This window comes from Eleginops maclovinus, chromosome 2, assembly GCF_036324505.1.
Source record: "Eleginops maclovinus isolate JMC-PN-2008 ecotype Puerto Natales chromosome 2, JC_Emac_rtc_rv5, whole genome shotgun sequence".
In the NCBI taxonomy this organism is placed as follows: Eukaryota; Metazoa; Chordata; class Actinopteri; order Perciformes; family Eleginopidae; genus Eleginops; species Eleginops maclovinus.
Window position 1 is genome coordinate 11,914,910 of NC_086350.1, and position 18,815 is coordinate 11,933,724.

The 18,815-nt window shown below is 40.8% G+C and overlaps 1 protein-coding gene across 2 annotated transcripts in view; it reads right to left on the bottom strand.

The window, feature by feature from the left end:
- Window positions 1-18,815, bottom strand: part of roraa (RAR-related orphan receptor A, paralog a) — a 168,629-nt gene that overhangs the window by 34,461 nt on the left and 115,353 nt on the right. Inside the window, exon 1 of one of the 2 annotated variants that reach the window (XM_063909082.1) lies at window positions 11,453-11,598. The exons of the other annotated variant lie outside the window; for it this stretch is intronic. Coding sequence (XP_063765152.1) covers window positions 11,453-11,483 — 31 coding nt within the window. The 5' untranslated portion in view covers window positions 11,484-11,598. Of the gene's footprint in view, window positions 1-11,452; window positions 11,599-18,815 lie in introns of those variants that run through there. 2 annotated transcript variants of the gene reach the window in all.

An 18,815-nucleotide genomic window follows, 5' to 3' on the forward strand; every position in this document is an offset into this window, starting at 1 on the left:
CCTGAGCGGACCTGTGCTATATACAAAATTAAAGTGTAGATCTATCATTGGCTGAAGATGAAGCAGCAGGAGCAGGACTCTCACTGTTTTCTGTCACAGCCTCAGCTGTGTGCACACAGTCTCCTTGCACACTGCCATCTTTCACTCAGCCAGGCACTTGCCTCCTCACCCACTGCGCCCGCCAGGCCCGGGCAGCACATGCCACTGCCAAACATCCATTTACTCCCTGCAGGACTTCTGCGTATCTGAAGTGAACCTGTTTAAATTTCACTACACTGTATGCCCGACACACAGGTGAAAACCTGTTATTTTTTCAGCTGCACATACAAACACACACAATTCACATTATGAAATGCTTGGTTTAAATATCAGCTTTGATAATTTCTCCAGTAACACCCTGTCAAGCTGACTGGCTAGACTCAACAGAGGGTGGTAATTGCATCCCTGTTGAGAGGCCTGTAGCCTGCAAGGGTTTGTGTGGAATCACTGTACACACACATGGCCGCTGGATTCAGCTAGCTATAGCTGAAAATCATGCAGGCAATAGCCACTATTCAGTGTAAATGTGCATCTGTAGGCCTATGTTTACCTATGTGTTAAAAGGTTCAAGCTATGCGAGCAAACATACAAACATTAATTGGCTAATATATGAGCAGCATGACCTGATTACCACAGATATGTTCTCTCTACAAAGAGTCCCACCTCCAACATCTTAGCCTGGAGGCAGGTTTAATGCTTACCTGCAGATGCTGCCTTTGTCTTTGAAGTGGAGCGATGGATGCAGCAGAACAGATGGAGATGTTGGATGCTTTCAGGAATTATTAATGGCATGCTATGATCCCACATGACCTTCAGCAAATAGTCTCCCATCACTGGAGTACACAGGCGGCTCTGCACATCCATATTGTATTTAGACAACACACCTGGGTCAATGGAGGAACACCGAGCCTTCATTACTCTACTTTGAGCTCTAATCCTGCCGGGACTCTGCTTCCTTTGCCACTCAGAGGCAACGCAAAAGCATCCAATCACATTAAAACACAATCATATGTTTCAGGAATAGATTTGAGATTTATGCAGCAAACACACTAATTCCTTAAAGCTCAATTTGTTTCTCCCACAATGAGAACCATACACTGGAATTAATCTGCAGAAAGCCTTTCCTGTAGTTTTAAAAATAAACCCTTCATCATTGAAGGCTTTTGTGGTTGCTCAAGGGATATGCTATTGTGACATCAAATCTATCTAACGAAAGTACATCGGTAACAGCCATAAAATATCTGTTGCCTATGGATAGCATTATGTTTACAGTCAGGACTGAACAATATCAGGATTGCCTTGGAGAGAAACGGAGCTGCTGAAATGAGCCACCTCTGCTTTTCCCTTTTATGTGATAGAAACGACGAATGCAAAATAACAAAAAATCTGGAAACTTGCTCATGTTTATGCATATCTGTAGAAATATTAAATGTTTACAACGCTGGAATTACTTCCTCCTGGAACCAAAGAAATAAGTCTAACTTTTTGATTTAAAGTTGACAGGATAATTCAGATTAAGACCGTTAGACATATAGTTGGATTGTTTACTGTTTTCTACCTCAACTATAGGAAATTACCAAGTCCTTGCTAAAAAAAAATGTAGCTTTTGGGGCCTTTTAATTTTTAAATTTACTTGTATTTGTGTCAGTGCGTGCTGTTAGCATGTGAGATTCAGGGGCAGCTACTACTTATTCAATCAGTAAGTGAGACTGCCCTCCAGGCACATTCATGTAGAAACAAAATTCATTTACAATGGATGCAATTAAAGCCTGGAGCTGCTTTGATCGCTGGCAGACGTGTTACGCACCATATTGAGGTATTGTTTTACTTTACTGTCACACGCTGATTCTAGAATTGGTCCCAATAGTTATCCAAGCACCTTGCATGGTACCTGACTACCACTGACGGGTGAGCAAATATGTAAAGCTGTTTTACCTTCTGATGGAAAAGCAAAAGCTAAGAATACAAGATTTAAAAAATGTAACTGCACACTTTCTAAAGGATATTAATTATTTTACTGGAGATCTCTTAACGCCTTTTGATGAAGCACTTACTATTAATCTGTTACAATTAAGATTTTCTTTACATTGGAACCATATTCTAAAGTGCCTTTATCCAGATTCCTATGCACAACTGGCCATCTCAAAATCCTTCGTTTTGCACACTGTTCTTTAAATGCATATTATGAAAGAGACATGTTTTTCTGCTCTCATGAAGTTGTGCCTCAAAACATAAACATCATAAATAATATGGATATCTCAAGGCAAAGAATGGCAAGAAAAAAAGATATGAATTACCGTAGCACCTGTATGTGAAGATGAACAGTACATTGCCAACTCTGAACTGAAGCTGCCGTGCTGCAACATAGGACCGGAATGTGATGGTTTACACCTGTATAGGTACAATTGAGGTTATAGGGTTCCTGTATTAAAGGGGAATAGCTGGTTATTAGGATTAGGCAACAATGCCCTGCTATGTTTGTACAGTATGCAAGGTCTGCAGCCTTCAGCTTCTCGAGAATAAATACTGTGGTGGTGCTCTCATAAGACACTGCATGTCTTCAAAGAGCTACATCTAAGGGAGGAATTGATCAGACACTTTTTCTCACACTCGGTAAGAGTAGAAAGGAATAAATTATTTGAACAGTGTCTATCTCCTTATATATACCACAGCCTCTGATTAATTACCTAAGGGCTCTCTAATGAGAATGTGTAAATGAATACAATGTTAATCTACTATGTATACCATGTTTACTCAAGTTTGCTGAGGCTCAAGAAAAAACAAAATCCCTTATGTATAAATTATAATAATCCCACATCAAGAGAAAGAAAAAAATCCATGGTGAGATCAAAGCAGAACGGTCCGATGCAATCATGTGTCAAAAGATAAAAAACAACTTCCTTACCCACTCAAATGGGCAAGGTATGTCAAACGTACAGTAGTTTGATCATCCTCAATTTGAAAGAAATCTGCTTTACCCATCTCCCATCATGCCTTTTCTTGTTTCCCCTCTTGCCTTTGGTTTATCTGCAGTGACAGCTAAATAAGATTCAGAACAACAAGGCTGATATGACGAGAAGAAATATTAAGAATGGGAATTCTCCTGTGCTTTATGTAACAAAGATGTCACTAAAATGAAAATCTGACATGATAATCCTGTGGTTAAGCAATTCCTTTCCTAAAATAAGATTCCTAAAAATACTATAACAAGCGCAATACATTTGCTATAATGTATACATTCATACATGTGATAATAAAATGTTATATACATGCAATAAAACTCAAATTCACAGTGACAAATTAAACCCTGGAAAAAATTAAATACAAGCAGACATAGTCTGGGAGGACCCCTCCCCCCATCACATCTCAGACACCGTGGTTAAGTCTCTCACATGGAACATATTTAGTGTCTTTCATCACAGCAGTGAAATACCTGAAACCTTTCATTTACACGAGACAGAAAGAGCAATAGCCATTTGTTTACTGGGACTGATGTTGGCACATCTGGAACTACATTAGCTTAATTGTTCGTAGTAAAGCCAAGCTCCGTTACACAACATGCAGTAAGCCTTCAAATTCAAATACACAAGAGCAAAGGACAGTTATCTTCCTTAGGTTATTAGACGATGCATATCTTATACTTCAGGTAGTGTTTTGATTGCAGCTGGAACATGTGCAGTATTTGTATTTTCAATAGGCAACACAAATTCAAAGCATTTAAGCAATAAGCAAATATGTAAAACTGTGGGTGATGCGTTTGACAGTTGGACGTCATTAGCAGTGGGCTCTTCAGCTTTGATAGTAATTGAGATTGCTCTGTTTGGGCAGATTCCTCTTCTGTTGCCCCAAGTCACACATTAAAGAGATTAAAACAGCCATCAGCGCAGAATGAACAGGACTGTCTTCCTCTCGTATCCAACTATTGACAAAAAGAGAACTTAGAGACGACAGCCACTTATTTGTAACCAAGCGACAGATCCCTGCAAGCATATAAAGCAGGAGTGCGAGTCTCTTCGCAAGAAAAACTCTATTTGTTTCCTTGTGACAGAAATCCGTTGAATGCCACATAAACCCTTAAAAGTTTACACGAGGACACATTTTGGAGAAGCTATTTCTTTCAATTTATCTGATGTCTTTGTCCCATGTATTGGATTCTTGGAGCTGTGGAAATGAGCAAAGGGAGACTTTTTTTTACATCAGGGATAAGTATCCTTTTTCTTCAAAAATGATGCTCCTGCAAGAGGGTGATCATAAGCACATCCCTTGACTTTGAGCGAGGGTCTTTGCTGATGCTGCTGTTGTTGAGGCTGGACCAGGCTGAGCTGAGCAGCCAGGTTGACAAGGACCTGTGCTCAGCACGAGGAAATCTCTCATCCAGAAACAAGAAGCCCAGGGGAACAAAGACAACAATATGCCAAAACACCCACTTGAAAACAATAAAACAACCCAAAAAGAGTCAGTGGTGTGTGATTGCCAGCTGCACTCCAGATTACCAGGCTCTCTGAGAGTATTTCAGCAATTGCTGAGAGCTGTAGCATCATCTCCAGCTCCTTAATCAGTTCAGTCGGAGAGGGATGGATCCTGACATGCAAAAGGCTCAGCACGATGGGGAATAAACTCATAATCAGCAATCAGATATTCCACATTGCCAGAGGGGGCGGGGAGCTCATCTCAGATAGGTCAAGTATCTCTCCACAGCCAGTTAACCCCTTTACTCCAGCTGGGAAACATGCACGCTGTCATTGTCTAGGACACTTATTGTTTATTTGGCTGTATTTAGACCGACACGTGCAAAAGAAATGCATTTTTTCTTTCTTGTTTCAAACTGAGTAAATACAGTTTCAATTTGAAAACATACTCTACAAGCCTATAAATGAGGTTGGATTTCATTAAAGCACCATGGCCCTGAATAAGCCATGTGCGGCGCCTTTAAACAAAGTTCATTGCCTTGCACATTTTACCTCCTTTCATCTTTGTAATTAGCACTGAAACAGCATTTCTTTTATTTCAAATGAATGCATGTGCATAAAAATCAATCTTAAGCAGACCGTTCTAGCAAGGCTGTTTTTCTTTGTTATTTATGATGATAAAATTCCTTTCATGAATCTTAGTTGGGGTGAGGAGGGCCTAACGCTGCTAACCTTGAGAATTTGTTTTTCCTTCGTCCTGCACCGAATCCTCTGGGAGATTCAAACATGCTCTATTAAATCTGCTGCGGCAGTCAGATATAAGTTAGGAGGCTGTTACAACTTCAAAAGTCTGTGGTGGAGATTATTCATATGATTTGTCTTTCTTGAAGAGCACCCCCTAGTGCTCAGGAGGCTTTTCGTCATTGCAGTGTAAGTGATACCTTCCTACAAGTAGAACCCCTAATGGCCTCTGCTGGGACATGTAATCAAACGCCTCACACACTTCTCTCCCTTTTGTAATCAAGCGGATGAGTGCATGTTGTGACAATCTTTGTTATAACGCTGCCTGATCCCTCATCTCATCAAAATTCCATGCACCTCTCAGTTTTCTTTCTTTGTTCCCTGCCAGGATCCCTAGATACCGCACTCGCTCTCCATGGAGCGGAGGCGAGTGTGGCTTAGTATGCTGTGACCTCTGACCTTTACCAACTCCATAACTCTACAGCATGCTGCAAATTGGCAATGCGATCACTATTTACAGTCAGATTCCATAGACGTCCATATGTGCAACCTAGGTAATCACTTTCAATGAAGTTCACAGAACATGGCTATAACCACAGCATAAGAGCTGAGTAAGCCATGAAGGTGACAGCTCTTATCAGTGGCTGTCACTGAGAGCTCCTTTTTAGTCACCTCAGGTCACATTAACACCAGAAATCTACTCCACTCTCATCTCACCTCTGCCAGGCTGACACTGGAGGAGGATAAAGGTGATAAAGCACACAAACAATGCTTCTCTTCTTGCCTGCTGCCGGCATGCTTGCCTAGCAGGGAGATCTGATTACAACTGAGAAGAGAGCAGCTTGGTGTTTCATGGAAAAGCAGGTCAACTGGAGAGTGCTGTCAGAGAAAGGGAGTCACAGGCCTGATGGAGGAGAGGAAAAGCTATCCGACACAGCGGGGAGAGACGGAGGTTTGTCTCCAGCTGTACAGTAATGGGCTTTATTTACTCTGCCATTAAAAACAGAAAGGAGAGGAGAAATGATGGAAGTGAGTGGACTGAGTATAAGACTCTAGGGAGGGATGCGTTAGTGTTGTCTGGTGTTCCTGCTCACCTTCTACCTCTTTTAGCGGTTCCTCCTGCGTCTCCCTCTGGCTCGCACACAAGAGACGGAGCTGCCCCACTGCCAACACCTAACTCCTTATGTGTTTTTCTGTCCTCAGTGTTTGAGTCAGACAAAACGCAAAATCAATAATGCTTTTTCTCCCCCATTTCCTCTTTGATGCAACTTCAAAAAGCCAATGGACAGCCCTCCAGAGGCACAGAGGAAAAAAGCCAATGGTACGAAACACGCTCAGAATAAAAGTACAGCGGGGAAAAACTTTCACCAACACCCTTCACTCTCCTAAAACACTTAACTTCTGAGCCCCTGGTGGCAAAACCTATGAGGGTAGAACAGGCCACACGAGGCTGAAGAAATGTTCTTTTTTGTAAGTCCCGGCTGAGAATATGTAAACTTTAAATGAACAAAAACCGATATAATGGTAATGAAAAGGGTTTAATCCCTACTCTTTGTTAATACTTCACATTGAAGTTACAGGAATAAAGAGAAGAAAAAAAGAAAGTGAAAATGTTCTTTAACTCCATGGACTGTGGTATATGATTATCTAAGGAGTGCTGACAGAGGGAGTATTCTATCAGCACCTAAATGCTGCATGACAGGGAAGCACTTCAAAGGATCTATAAGTGACTCCTGAAATACTGAGTGAAAGTTAAGCAGGAAATGACTCTTAAGTTAGAGGCATTTGAATAAGCTCAGCTTGGTGTTTTACCTGACAGGGGAGCACAATTGAAAAACCTGATTGAACTCGTTGTGAATGTTTCAGAATGAACAAAAATGATCTATTTTAGCCAGATGGTTATCTTGAGCTGCGGCTGTATGCAGTACCCTGCTGTTTGATTGGGCATAGGACAGGGGAGTCATTTAACCTCGCCTGCGATTGGACTAATCTGTCAAAACAACAAGGTGTGACTGACAGGACAAGATGACTGACGGGGCTGTCTGGCACCCCGGGAATGGCTTGGATGGAGTCGTAGCTTAATGTTTGTATAGTAAAAAACTATACTTGGATGTAAAGCTTTAAAAAGACGGTATTCAACATCATTTGGCTTCCCTTTTAAGTAGTGTATGGGGAATACACACTTAAAAAAGATATGAACAATTGTAGTTTTTTATTTTGTATTGATAGTTATTATGCACTTCTGTAAAAGTATTTTCAGAATAAAAAAGATAAGTTATTTGTTGTTTGTATTATCTATATATTTGTTTTATGTAAAAAATAAAAATGTAAAAAAATGGATGATGTTACAAACAAGCACGCAGCAAATCATGATTTTTAAAAGTGGAATTACTAGAGGCCAATATATAAATCATAAACAACAGTAAATATTAGTAACTAAAATAAACTATATAAAGTTCAGAAATTAGCACCCATCTCCCATTCTCTCCTCTCCAGAGTGCACCTTCCTATCTACCCAACTACTGTGGAGCCAAATCAAAAATCCATGCTCTCAATGGGCAGTCAATATCTCATTAAGCAGTCCCTCCACACACACACTCAGGCAGCCAGGATGTTGGTTTCAGTGTGCACACACAGACTGGCACAGCTCACACACTTTAATAACCTGTGGGGACGCCATCACACTTCCTCAGCCAGCAAGAGACCCTCCGTCTCAGAGTGAGTCTTGTTTGTCTTTCCTCAGCTCAGATATTATCTTTTCAATTTGACTAGGACATGTAAATGATCCCTTGAAAAAAGTGAAATTCAATTAAAACATCATTCATAAATGCACACTTTATGAGATACATCATTTGAGGGGAGTGCAAAATTTAATTTGATATTATTTGTACTGGTATTGGAATTATATTCACATTCAAACTCAAATTAATTTAGTCCCAGAGTAAACTAAATATGCACACTTGTTAAATATTGTCTCTTTTTAATTGGGTCTTTTATTTTAGTTCCTTGCAGGAGACTTGTACTATATTTGCCTTCACCTTAATCTGTGGCGATTTCTCCTTAAGCTCTCCATGTCCTCAGTCTCTAAATGGATAATAGCCAATCTTGTTAACCTCTGCTTTAATGTGTGAGGGCCTGCAGCACTGGGTAGTGAACACTTCAATCGGCCACTGATAGAAAGAGACAAAGGGTACCAAATCTACAGCAAACATTTACAGCCTTGTTAACATAGCCTCAAAGCGCCTATCACAAGACATTTGGCTTTACCTTCTCTACGGACCCAGAACATTTTTTACAGTCTAGTACACACTCGTGCTAAATCACATATTTATGTGCAGTCTGCATGCACAGTAGGGGCTTACAGGGCCTTGCTTTCGACAATTTAAAACATTACTGCTATGCATTGGCGGAAGAGAAATACAGATCTGCTTTTTAACTAAAAGTATCATTACTATACTGTAAATCTGAAAGTATTATCTGGAAAATGTACAGTATAAATGAAGAGAAAGTAGCTCATTTTGGTGTAAGTATATTTAACGATACATCAATTCTATTATATACTATTCTATTAAATCACGAGTATTTCAATGTTTCTATTATTCACTACAAAAAATTGTGAGCAATGTTATCTACAGTTACCCAACTCTTTAAGTGACACCTTCAGAGGTCTTTCCCGAAAACAATCCAAACCTCACAACTATTAAGATTTAATTGAAGTAAATATAAGACAGTGGTTAATTGCTTAATCCTTTAAGCTCACATTTTACACACTATAGATTTCCAAAAATACAACATGGAGCAGAAGAAAGGGAAATACTCAAATAAAACAACTACCCGAGTACATTTACTCAGTTACATTCCATCGATGCTCCTACCTATACCGCACAACGATTGATACTCTTCATGAAGAGTACACAAGAGGTACTGAGAAAGAGACGCACACTTTACCTTTACTGTCAATCTACAAATCTACACATCAAACAACTTTCTTTAATTATGTAATTGGAATTTTCATCCTAATTGTGCTGAGTAGGCTGGCTAATTTGCATGGGGTAATGAGAGGGATGTTTCCATTACAGGTAATTAGGTACTTGAGAGGCGGTGGTGTGGTAGAGAGTCTGAATAGAGAGGGAGAGGTGGGTAGACGGGGGGTGCAGTGGAGAGACAAAGCCACAGACATTTTTGGTACAATATATTAGAATTGTTTTTGTAGTGCACAATAAGAAAAATCGTTTTTTAAACACCGAAAACGCATGTGCAAGTGTGAGCAGTAAGGAGAAGATGTGCATGGAAAGGGAGCAAGTCATTCTTCTGTTCATCTATTTCACTGACCATTTTCAGGAAGAAATTACTACTGCCGTTTAAATTAGTTTCCAATTATACAGCTTGTTCACATTTTAATTTAATTTCCGACATGGTCACAGTGTCCTATCATGACACCAGCAGCTCCTATCAAACTGAAAGCACCAAAAAGGGTAGAGACAGAGCTAAAAGTAGACGAGAAGACAGGCAAAAACTGGCTAGGTGTAACTTAGATATCAGTATGTCTCATCTTTAATAACATGACTAAATCAAAACAACATAAATATATACATTAATTCAAGAAAAAAAGAAACATATACATTAAAATGCTGTGTATGCAGTGCACTTTGAAAAAGTCATAGAAAGCTAAACAGCACTCCATTTTATCCAAAAATATATGAATTCATAAAGCCCTTCACTATAAATTGCATATAAAGGACATTAGGTCAAAGGACATTTTTCATAAGCGTCTCATTGAAAAATAGATACAAGGCTGCCCTTCCTTTCACACATTTCCCAACTGAACATGAGCCACACTTTATAAATGAATTCTCACACACTGTGATCAGCATGGAAAAATAAATTAACACTGTTATTAGAGTCCCACACAAAAAGGAAGATATTTAACTAGAATCAACATCAACATGACTAATATTGACAGTAATAATTACATATAATCGCACATTTTTTTTAAACATATATTTTTATATTGGTATAAATTAATAGGTGTTCACACAGTATGTTGCATATTCTACAATGCTATTTTGTCTTAACATTAAATAGGATTTATAAATAAAAGGGAATTTATTTCTGGACAGATGGGGAATTAAAAGAGCAGCAAATATCAAATGAAATGATCATTACTGATATTCCTCGTTGAACACAGAATGACAGCTGCTTGTGCCTCCTCGTGGTTATTGTGTTTGACTGAATCATGAGCAGATTTATTTGGATATTTCCACATTTCTCTATATGGAATGATGAGTGTATTCATATGTGCAAAGAAAATGATTATGTGCTTGTGTGCAAGCATGCATGAGAGAAGTGTGTGCTGCACTGTATGTCTGACTGCACTTTCACTGTCTGTCTGCGCGGATGCGTGTGTGCGCATGTATGCCTTCATGATGGAGGGGGAGGAAGAGCTGGGATTAAGCATACTAGATCAACATCATAGCGACTGGGAGGACCCAGTCCTGCACTCATGTACACATGTACACCCGACTGCCCCAAAAATAGGTCAGTGGAACACAACACACTATCACACACAGATGAACACACACATGCACCGGTATCAACTCATAGAATCAAAGTCTGCCAGTCGCGCCAGTGTCTTGTCGCCCGTCTGCAACCCACGTTTAGCACTGCCACGCACATCTTCACGCGGAACAGACACTTCCTCTGGACTGGAACAACAGGATTAAGAACGGGGCAGAAAGAAAAAGCGACAGGAACCCCCGCTCCCCCCTCTCTACGCCCTTTTCCCCCTCTCCCTGCATGCTACCTTATATCTATTCCAAATAAACTTCTGTTCTGAAGCTCAGAGGCTGTTCTTGTCAGAGACGTGCAAGAATTACACCGGCTGTGGCTTCCTCAGCACACCACACAACAGTGGCAGCCAGGAAACACTCAGATGAATTAGAAAAATCAAAACCAAAAAGTACCTTTTTACATTTTAGAAGTTAAATCATTACAGCTCAGGCTGTTTTTCTGAAGTAAAACAAAAAAGAAAAATCTGTTCATGCATGAAAAGAAACATAAAGAAAGCATAATTCACTTGAACACATTTTAAAGCATTGTTTTACTGTATTTCTTTCTCTCTCCCTCCCTCCCCCTCTCACTCTCTCTCTGTCACACTCATGCCTTGCAAATGAAATGCAAAGAGTTGGCAGGCTATGAATAGCGGAGCCATACTTCCCTACTTGTTACTCAGGGTGCAGGATAAGCATGCATTTTGCTCTTACCTTTCATAGCTGAAATCACAAAATACATCATTAAGCTTCGAGTCCATAAGAGAACAACTATCACCAGCGCAAAGCCCTCCACTGCTGTCTCAGCAGCAGCTGGCCAGCACAGCTCTGTCTCTCAGCCTCCGAGCATGACCACACCAGAATCCATGTGACTGTGACATCAGTGTTCATGTCTGACTGCTCCCCACCCACTAGCCTTTGATTGGCACAGCATGCAGCCAGTAGGGGCGCTGAGAGCTCAGGCAGGGAAGCTGGCCCTTTTCCCACTGATTGCAGTCAGAGCCTTGTGTACCGGCTTGCTAGACACAGCACACTCTTGCTATCTCCTCTGGTTTATCTTTTTAGTGCAAGGATAAAGTCAGTTCTTGCAGACATCAGTTTTTCATGCTCTTGTTCTGTCCCTTCTACTCTTTTTCTTCCTTTAAAAAATGGTGCAATGTCAAGGATGAGAAAAAAGTCAAGGAGAGAATAAAAGGCAAGCCGGGTTGAGAGAGGGTTGAAAGAGAAAATAAGCTAAGCGAACAACAGAGAGAGGAAGTTATGATAAAGGAGTGAAGAGTATGGATAAGAGGGGGATCTGTATTTTTTCTGTGGCTCAAAGATGGAAGTGCTCCGCTCCTCTCCTCCTCCCTGTCTGTAGATTTGAGTGATCAGTGTGAGGCCAGATGTCTGCGAGCAGCGGTGGGCCATACACAGCGAGAAGATGAGTGGAGCCTCAGCTTCCATCCCTGACCTCTCAAAGGACCTGCATGCCCCTCTCTCACTTTCACACACACCGACGGCTTTCATACACTCTTTCTGACAGGTGAAGAAGGGTAGATAGTGACGGAAGAGTTTAGATGATCCCCTCCACCCCACAGCGACCGGGCGATGAGTTTCCTGCTATAATTTCTCCTTCACTCCCCCCTGCGCCCCTCGCTCGCGCCCCCTGCTTCCCATTCCAGTCCCTACCTCTCCGTCTCTCTACTCCCCCTCTCCTCGCTCATCCTCTCTCATATGATAATCTGTTCTGACTCCTAACCAGCTGCCTCTCTCTGATACAATATTCTGGTTTTAGTGCAAACCAGCCTTGGCCAATAACCACGTTGCATTTGGCATTTCCATGAATAAGCTGGCGCTCATATCATCTCGTCTCAAGAAAAACATCATGCAGCTTCGGTTTCAAGCGCTACAATATTTGTAAACTAAAAATTCAAAAGGAAAAAGTATTTTTTTTAAATACCAGATATATTTAAAATTTCGATATTTTAGAGGCTTGTTTCAGATTCTCTACAGAGGTACGATATGAATAATACAGCAGCACTGTATCTTTGCAAGTACATTTCAAAGCCTCCAAAGGGCAAGCATTTCAAATTAACAAGGCTATTGTAAGAGACATTTGGATTCATTATTTATTCTCATTTTACACACTAAATATCTATATTCATCTGATGCCTTCTATTGTGTTCTGTTCATTGAATAAAGGTACTTCTAACCACATATAAAATGGAAATGAGGACTCAGCAGCTTGCAACATAAATCTTCCCATGACAATGTTTCATTAGGACCTCTATGATCCATTAGAGACACTAAACACATTAACTCACATTGTGTCAACAGTGGTCTCTTATTGCACATCGTCTAATGAACAAAATATCATTCAGAGGCTGATAGCATCAAATGAAGCGTGCCTGGGATACAAAGTACACGTAGACACGCCGTGGTAAACTATTCAAAACAATGTAATGTCAGAGACAGAGCAGTTGTCTCATCGCCTTGCTGCTGTCTCCCCATTATATCTTCAAAGTTCACCAGATGAGTCAGGGCCAAGTCCCACACAGGAACATGTTTAACTGCCACTGTCTGTGGTTGTCTCTCAGAAACTGGCTGCTCTAAAAGTGTTTTCTAAAACAACTTGGCTCAATACACTGTGAGCCATGGTTGAGGGGGAAAAAAAAACATGATACTGCAGCAAGGGTTACGTCTTCTAGCTGGTTATCCAAGAGCATCTGAGAGGAGGATAACATCCATATAACCGTCTGAGCCCCAGGAAAGAGTTGGAAGGAGCGCATGTTTTGTCTTCCTGCAATCTACGCAGTGAGGATCCCAGAGAAATCTCTCCATGTTAAGAGAGTTATGAAACAACTTACACTAATGGCTATTTCCATCATAAAAAAAAACAAAAACCTTTTAAATGTTGTTTCAAAATCAATGTGGCACAGAAAAAAATTAATTTGCTTTTCACAGAACATTTCAGTGTACTACAAGGTACCAAAGTCCCCATTGTCCCTTCATTTGTCTTCTCTATCCACACTTTCACGTTTAAAGGGTTGGTTTACCAACATAGCAAAATACATTCCATACTACCTTTTACCAATGAAACAGTTCCTGTAAAAAGCGTTCACAGGACTCTATATTGCATATGTAGGGTAAAAGGTTTAACTGACCATGATGCACTAGTCTGTTATCCATCATCTCCTGTCATGTCTGTCTTTAGCTATATCATAAAGGAATAAGATGGCCTTCAAAAATCATTATTTTCAATACTGTTAGCTCCACTAATACAATTACAGTCATTGTACCACAACGATCCTTTGAGAAAAAACTTGTAAACCAATCTTGATGTTGTTCCACGCTTTCAGCTCAACAACAAATATACTGCCTCCAACTGTATATAATTGTGCTTAAAAGACCAGGCCTCCCTAAGGAGAAATGTTTCCTGCAAAGCTGCTTCATTTGCTCTTAATCACGCTCCCCCTTGACTGCTCCACATTAGCAGTGACAGTATGCCAATACCCTGCTGATACTTTTTCATTAGGGCATTGATTAAGCCACAAAGACTTTGATGGTCAAAATGTCTGCAGTTAATAATGGGTTAATTGTATTTCATTTCTTTTCATCTGAATTTGAAATATAAGTCGAAGAGCCTACCTCACTAACACTGTTGTGAGCGGGGATAATTGAATGAATGCATGAAGATTGCGTGTACTGTCCATGAGTGTGTTGCATTGTGTACACGTGTATGTTTCTGTGTAGTGCTTGTGAAAACAGATATCCCTCTGGGAAAATTCATCTAAATCTAACTAATGCAGTTGCGATGACTCCAGGAGTGACTGGTACAGATACTATACTGTACATTTAGACCAGCCTGGTCATGTGTCTCACACTCCTCTTGGATTAATTCAAGCAAATGTATTTACTGTAAGCAAGCCCTGAATGGTATTCAATTGAAATGAGGTGCAGAGCAGCCATGGTGCCCCTCTATGAGAGGAGAGGATTGGGGCTGATAATGGCCTCATTAGCAGTCTGTCAGTAGCCATTCCACGCAAAGACTCAGCATGCAGCTGATCCATGTTAACTCTAACAGCTCCGGACCGGCCACAAACATCTACTCCCCGGCCTTTGACCCCACAGGATAAACAGTTATGGTCTTCTTCATTCGGTGTCTCGATCTTGTTGTGAGGTGTTTTAAAGAGTCAAGGCTTTTTATTCCACCACAAGAACCACCTGGGTGTTTGGATCCGCCATACCCTGCCTGAAGCAGCGGTAGAATTAACAAGCTTCAACAGGCACTCCATGAAAACAATACAGATCAATTTAATATAGATGCCAAGGAGAAGAGGGCATAATATTAGAACCATAACAGCACTGACCCACACCACACAATCATAAACCAATTTAGGGCCATTCCAGGCAATTTCCTGGGGGCTTCCACTTGTGGGAAGACTTCAATAAATCACACAGACAACAAAGGGAATATCTATTTCAGTAAAAATAGAGGACAATATGTCCAGAAGACTGTTGGGGGTTGCGTTTAAAGACAAGTTTAAATAAGAGAAGTGAGAGTTTAAAAACATACTACATGCAGCTGCTGTGTCTGGGTTTATTCTGTGCTGCTACAGGAAATGCTGTTAACTCATTACAGCTAATGGATTTTCCATGGAGTAAAGCAGTGTGTGTAGTCTAAAAGGTAGCAGCTGTAGTTAAGTCTTGTGCTTTTTACAATCTTAACAGTAACACTCTGATCAGGTGACTGTATACACTGCCCTCCTTTATATACACAGCAACCCCGGGGCCAGCTCAGCTCTATTCTCTCTGTTTCTATCCGTCACTCAATACACACACACACAGTCACAATATTTATAGAACGGCAGGGTCAGAAGCAAGAAATATGAAAGTATCTCATTCCTACATAGGTGAAGTCTACACCCGTCAACTGTCATGTAATCTGAATCAACAACACAGTACTTATAGTGAGTGGTTGACAAGGCTATAGCCTTTTGTTTTACAGTCATGGTTATTTATAGTATAATTTAAATCTTTATTTTCTTTTAACAAACACAAAAATAGGAGCCTCAGGTATTTCCAAATCAATTCAATCAAATTGTCAAAGAGAAAAAGTACTGTCACTGTGGTAACAAACCCAATTTGTCCTCGACAGACTGACCACACTTCACATGATTTATGGCATGCATACCTGCTCAACATTCGCAGGTTACGAGAGGCTGTGAACAATATTATGAGCACTTCACTTTAATGAAAACATCAAAAGGCTTACTTTTTAGTCAATGTTTTGTTTCGTGGAAGTTAAGTTGTTGCTGTTATTTCTCAGCTCGATTTAAGCTAAGTGAAATGCCATTTCTGCCTGTCGGTGGGCACTTCAGCAGCAACAACAGTGTTTACAATCTGCTCACTGGAACTAGATGTTCAGTTGATGAAAAAATATGTGCTTCATTCATTCAACAAAGGTTATCATTTCAGTGGCTGGAATAAATCAGTTTATTTATTTGCTTTATCAGATGAAAAGGCAGTGTTAAGGAGGGATCATCAGCGCGGCTGGAGTGCTATCATATATCTCACGGAACAATGTTTCAATAGATCAATAGAAATCAGATTTAACAATGAATTGCACTGCATCTCCTTTGTGCAAAACTGCCCTTGGGGACAGAATGGAAAGGGATAGGAGGAAAGAGAGAGAAGGAGCGAGAGGGAACGAGGAGGGGAGATTATCGCAGGCATGGCAGTCTGTGTGAGAGGCTTAGCCTGGCTAGGCAGGGAGGTGGAACCCTGTGAATTCTAATGAACTGGCAAGACTCCCCCAAAACCAGCTCCATCTCCATGGCAGGAGGACGACAGGAGGGAAGGAGGAGGTGATTAGGAAGGCGCAGCCCCTCCACCGCAAACCAAACAGAGCAGGTCATTCTCCCTGTGATAATTATGGCTATAACCAGGCATGAGGGATTGGTAATGGACCTGCTTATTCGTTATGCCCTGCAAACGCAACCACTGAGCCTGTCAAGGGGAAAACCATGATGATGTGTTTTTCTCTTTTTTCTGTTAGTGTTGTGACTCTAGTAAGAGTTGCGATAGCTGTTGAAAAGGGCAGCAGGGGAACTTGGCCTTTGAGGGAGAAGTTAACGAATGAACTTCATTATTGAGGAGCATACCAGGGAGACCCCCTGGAGTGTGTGATGTATTACCCAGCGTCAAACTTACACACTCCCCTAACATCACCAATATAGCCCGACATAAGCTCTGGGGGGAGGTGGGCGTGTAAACTAAAACAGTTAACCTTCTGGCTTAAGGCTATAGAAGGAAATAAGATGATAGAGAAAGAAAACTCTAATGTACTATTTTTGCGTTAATAAAGTTGTTTTCAATAGAAGAAAAATCTATTTTAAAACGTTAAATCACTTATTTCTGCTGCTTTTAAGCTGAACAATTCCACCATTATTCTCTCTATTGAAACTCCAAAGTGAGTAATGAGGCAGAGCCGTTTCCTGTGACTGCTCAGTGCAGAAAGCCTAAGAAGAAAACTGTTTTAGTTTAAACTAACACATACTAAATGTTCTCCCTGTGACTTCAGGTAATGCAGTGGGTCCGCTGAGGCAGTCCAGATCAACGTAATGTAGATTGCTCTCATTTATTAAAAGCGGCTCTGTTGAAGCATGAAAGCAACTTCTCCTAAGTTCTATGATCTTTATAAAAACAAGGGAACCACCAGAGGGAATAATGTTTTCTCAAGATTGAGGGAGATCTTCAGGCTATGCGCGACTTGCACCACTTAGCCTCCCCCTTCCCCTCCTACATGGGGCCTGGATGGAGTTTCTCTATGGTGGATGGGACGAAGGAGCTCTTTTACCGGGCACTCTCTCAACACTTTTACTCTTGACTTATGAGGATGCCATTGGTGCGGGGGAGTGATTCATCACTGGGTGTGCTCCTCTTGCACCCTCACACATTAGTAATGTGGTCCGCTGAGGAGGAGTCCTGTCATCAGTCTGTACCTGGACCCTCTGAACAAGGTAGGTCAACAGGAGGCAGCAGCGGCTGGCCCACTTTTAGTCTTTCACAGCACCTTTAAGTTTCCTCCAGCTCTGCCACAGCTCAGCCTGACGGACACAGTAAGACCAGCCTGGAGAAGGGGGGGACACTGCCTCGGCTGTAACTGGTGTACCCGCTATATCTGTTGACTCAGGGAAGCTTGGCCAGGTGTAACTTAGTGAAATGTAAATGCAAGGAGGAATGGTATCTTCATTCAAAATATTAAGTGTGAAAGCAAAACAATTAAAATAAAATGTATATAGAGAAAAACAAACAAATGATTCATAGTTAAGATGAAAAGTTCCCAGACTTATCCATCTGAAACCGCCTGGGGATATTTCATCACAAGACTCACTAGACTTCTGTAATACAGAGGCAACAAAATAAGTGGCAAACACATGATCGTCTGTTCTTTAACAAAAGGCATAGCCACTTTAAGTCAGCATAAGCCTTTGACCTTAACATAGCAGGTAATGCACATTTAAATACCTACCTCAGTATTCATGTTTGTCATTTTACTTGTGAAGATTAGGTGTAAAAAGGCTATTTGAAACCAAAACACAGGATTAAGGGATAATGCTGCTCTGTGTCTTGTGAGTCGACCTTGATTCTGTAATCCAGCACAATACTGGAGAACAGCATATTTCTCTCTCTTGTACGTTCAATACTCACACTGAAGAACAGCTCATGCTGATGTAATGGCAAAAGCATAATGGTGCCAAGTTGAAAGAGAAAGTAATCTGAATTAAGGGGCGCTTCATTGTGATGTTGTATTGTTGTAGAACTGGAAATATGATTACAATATTTGAACAAATACTGTTGCCAGTACCTTTACATTGATTTGGTTTAAAAAGAGGCTAGGTGAAAGCATAAGCTGACATTTTTTTTGCATGCTAGAAAGGAAAAAAAAAAAAACATGTAGGTGAATTGATTTGAATTAGGCAGACCTGCACTTTAATGACCATGTTGAGGAATGAACTTGATCTTTAAAGTGAACCAACCTGCAGTCGGCCCCGGCGTTATTAAGGACTGCGCCACTTAATCAGAGAGGACG